The sequence below is a fragment of the Auxenochlorella protothecoides genome, assembly GCF_000733215.1.
Source record: "Auxenochlorella protothecoides strain 0710 contig777, whole genome shotgun sequence".
Classification (NCBI taxonomy): Eukaryota; Viridiplantae; Chlorophyta; class Trebouxiophyceae; order Chlorellales; family Chlorellaceae; genus Auxenochlorella; species Auxenochlorella protothecoides.
Window position 1 is genome coordinate 1 of NW_011934285.1, and position 4,077 is coordinate 4,077.

Below are 4,077 nucleotides of genomic sequence, written 5' to 3' on the forward strand. Positions count from 1 at the left end.
ACGAGAAAGGCCTGGAAGGACATCGGCGGTGTGCAGGGTGGCTGACCTGCTCGATGCAATCTTCCAGCAGTGGCCGCCATCGGCAGCCGTATGGGTCTCGCAGCACCATCAATTGTTGTGGGGGCCCCCTCTCCGGAGGCTTCCCCCCTTTCCACCTGCATCCGGGCCCTGCGCCGCGCCTATGCCGCCTGGCACCGTGCCTGAAACCCAAGCCCCTCACCGCATTCGGGGTCTTGTCTGTAACATTCCTATCTTGGGTCATATACAGCGGTCCACGCTGTAGGGTCTAACCCGCCCCCACAACAGATCGCCGGACATGGCAAGTGTTGCGCGTCCCCCCCCCTTTCTGAGGAAGGCGAACGACAACAGAGAGCGCCCATCGGACCTACCATTGAGAGCACGCCAGAGCTCAGCAGAAGGAGCAAGGTGCTCCAATGAGGTGTCCGCACGTGCGACGGCATCGTGCCCCACTCACCCTTGGCCAAGATATGAAAGTCCTTGTCTCCCAAATTTGTGCACAGAGATGACAGAGCCCCTGAGCACTCTTGTAGATGCTGAAAACTCCTTATGCGGACAAATTTACAAGCTCCCCCTCGGCACATACGTCCGGGCCAGAAGCTGAAGGGGAAGGCCGACAGCGGACCGGATGCTCCGTCCACATTGCGGCTGCGACGACTTTGTCGCGTCGGCACTCCTACCAGGGAGATCCACTATGACAGCGAAACAATGACCTCTGCCTTTCTGGAGGTTCCTGCTCCTTTGCCGCCACCGCATTCAACCACTTCAGCTCGTTTCCCTACCAGCTTTACATAGGGGAGACGGGTCCCGGTCCGCGTCTGCACCCGGCTGCCTTCGGTCTGACACAAGATGTAAAGGCAGCGGTCTCGCGCGCTGCAACACATTTCAAGCGCGAGCCAAGCAAGGGATTCCATGATCCAACCAAGCAGTCTGAGGAGATCTGTCTGCGGCTGGGATGGTACGGGCGTCCAGCCGGGCGTGCTTGAGCATACACCACCAGCTATCTGTAGCTGTGCCCTCCCCCTTTTCCCCGTCCTTTTCCCATCCCCTGATCTGTCTGAAATTTGGGGGTGTTGCCGTGACGATCAGGTTGTTGAACACACAACCACCAGGGAGAAAAGGACAGCGACGGTGACTTGGGAATGGGCTTGCAGCTTCAACCCTGGGACCAGCAGGGAACATACGCCTGCCTGGGCCAGGCAGGAGAGCCTGCCTACCTCCGCCCCGTCCGGCGATTGCCGGCCCCACGCCTGCCGGCGGCGTCCTGCATCACCGTGGGCGCCCGCGCCGGGGCGTGCGGGGCCCCGTCCAGGGATCCCACGCGGCCGCGCATGCGCTCTGGCAGGCCCTCCCCCCTCGCTGCCGTGCCGCCGGGCCTCTCCGCGCCCTCCCGGCCGCGCGTCGGGGCCCGGGCGTCGCCCCGAGACGGGGCGGGCCCCTCCGCTGCCCGCTCCTGCCGGGCCGGGGCGGCGCTCGCGCGCGGCGAACGCTCGCCGCGCGCCACCTTGTGCGGCGGCGGCCTGGCCTCCGGCTCCGCACGCGCCTCCGACTGCCAGGTGATGCGCTCTCGCTGACGCTTGAGGCCCACGTCCGCCTCGACCCGGGCCACGCGCGCGGGCTGCCGCGCCGGGCTGGGCCCCCGCCTCCCGGTGTCCTCCCTGGGCTCGCGGGCGCCCGCCAGGGTGGATCCCCCTGCTCCGCTGTGGGAGGCTCGGGGCGCATCCCGGGACGAGCTGTGCGAGGTGGGGGAGCGGGGACCGACGTCGGCCCGCCGGAGCTCCGCTGCATCTGGCCCCGTGGCCTGGCCAGCAGCTCCACCTGGCGGAGGCGGGGTGCGGCTCACGCTGCGCTCCCTGCTCCTGGTGCGATGGGCCCGCTTCTCCTGGAGAGAGAGGGAAGGGGCGTTGAAAAGGGTTGGACAAGGGGTCCATGAAGGGGCCGAGCGAGGGAGGGGGATGTGGGTGGGGGATGGGGGGGTGGGGGGTGGGGGAAACAGGAAATGGGGGTTTAATGCGAAGGAGCGGCACACAACATCGCAGAGGAGAGCTCGACGCCGGCGGGTGAATGCCGAGAGGGGTTCTGGTCCCTGCAATGGACACGGCGAACTCTGCAAGCCCGGAACGCATAGGTGCTCGCTCCACCCACCCCTCTGTCCAAGATCTAAGGGACGCAGGATTACCTTGACATGCCGCTCTTTCTTCTTTTTCTCTTTCTTCTCCCTCTTGTCGTCACGGGTGCGTCTGGAGGCCTTCCCGTCCGCGGGGTCGCCCTCTCGCTCCTCGGCCGGTCCCTCGCGGTCGCTCGCTGTGCCCCTCGGCGAGGGCTCCTTGCCGCCCGTCCGAGCCTTGTCGTCTCGCACGGCGTGGCGTTCTCCAGACCGCCTGGCGCCAGAGGATCCTCCAAGGGTCTCCCCACCTGGAGGAGGGGGTTCAAGCCTCGCAGACACGCGGTCCTCCCGATCCGTGCGCCGTGCGGGCATGCGCGCTCCCTCGCGAGGCTGCCTGTCTGGGGCCGGGGCGCCTGCCTCCTCCCCGGCCTCCTCAGACAGGGTGGACCTCCTGGGCCTGTCGCGCGAGCTCGGCTCAGCGCCCGACGCCGAGGGATCCTCTGGGGTGCTGGGCCTGGTCCTAAGGCCGGAGGCCCGAGGCTGAGCAGCCTCCCTCCTGTGCTTGCCTGCAGGGCAAGGAGGACGCAAGACCTTGCTGAAATCGGCTGCCGCACTCGGGTGTAATCTAGCAGGGGCCACTCATGACCACATTCACAGGCCTGCCTGCAGGCGGAGGGGAGGGGTGCGGCAGGCGGCCACAGGTCGCAGTTGCCATCTGCCGCCAGACCACGGAGTGCCACCTCCCCGCGTACCTTCTGCAGTGAAGGGCGGCGCATCTGGGCGCAGGGAGGATGCCGATCCCTCTGCGCCTCCTGCACGGTGGGTGGAGAAAGAGGGGAAGGGGATGAGAGCTCGCAGAGAGCTGGCTCAGCAGCAAGTTCCTGTGCTGTCAGCACATCGCCCTTGCACTCCGCAACCTCTGGCGAGGAGTTGGGCGCAACCTTGGTGAGGACTCCCTCCCCCCCCTGCCCTTCCCCGTCAAGCAGCGCTTCAAGCGCCTCACCCACCTTCGGGGCGGGCAGTGGCAGCCTTGGGTCCGAGTCGGGCACTCATGGCAGGGCGGACCTCCCTCTCGCGGCCATCCAGCGCCGACTGGCTGGCATGGCGGCTGGGAGGCCTGCCCTCGCGGCTGGGATCGGCTGGCTTTCGAACCTCTGACGTCCTCCTGTCAGGGCGGGCCACATCCCCAGCCTGAGCCGCATGCGTCCCGGGGATCTGTGTACGAGAGGAAAACCCTGGGGGCAGGAGGCCCGCCTGCCTCCGGCCGGTGGTGGCAGCTTCGGCGTCGTCGTCGCCAGTGCCGCGCCTGGCCTTCACGTCGCCGCGCCCCCGGGCCTCTGATGGCGAACCGGGCCGCTCGTCAGACACTACGCCCGGCCGCTGCTCCTCCTCCTCTGGCACACGGCGAGCGGCCGATGATTCCTCGCCGCCCCGCGCGGCGGCTGGCGCCGCGGCAGGCTTCTTTGCTTGCTGTGAACGTGGCACTTTCTTCCTGGGCAGGCCCGCGTACTCCTCGCGGGTGTCGGGCATCGATCTGCCGCGGGGGGGTGGGGTGCCGATGACAAGGCCGCGACGGGCTGCTCACCGGGGTCAGATGTGCACCGGCAGGCAGAGCCCTGCACACACCATGGGCCGTCCCAGGTGTGTGCAGGGCCCATGCCGCCCCCGCCCGGTCACACCCAAGCAACCCGGAAGATCCAGCTCACCGGCTCTTGTCCCTCAGCTGCATCTCCAGCGCCGAGCAGTACATGCGCGCCAGGGTTTGGAGGTCCTCGCGGGCGTCCGTGTCCCGGATAGGCGTGATCAGGCCCAGCAGTGTGAGTGCATCCCTGCGGCTCCCCGGATACACCTGGGGGCAGGGCGCCGAGAGCAGGTGGTCACGGCGGTGAATGGGTGCCGTGGACGACCATGTGCCATGGCGGGGACCAGACAATCCAGGTCAGGCGCCCCCC

General features: G+C 67.8%; 1 protein-coding gene across 1 annotated transcript; it reads right to left on the bottom strand.

Annotated features, from left to right (window-relative positions):
- Window positions 1-3,124: 3,124 nt before the first annotated feature.
- Window positions 3,125-3,974, bottom strand: F751_0033 (hypothetical protein; the record flags this gene model as incomplete). The annotated part of the gene is made up of 2 exons (XM_011401407.1): window positions 3,125-3,659; window positions 3,832-3,974. Coding segments are annotated over 2 exons (678 nt in total), but the record flags the coding sequence as incomplete, so codon positions are not given.
- Between the last annotated feature and the right edge of the window lie 103 nt (window positions 3,975-4,077).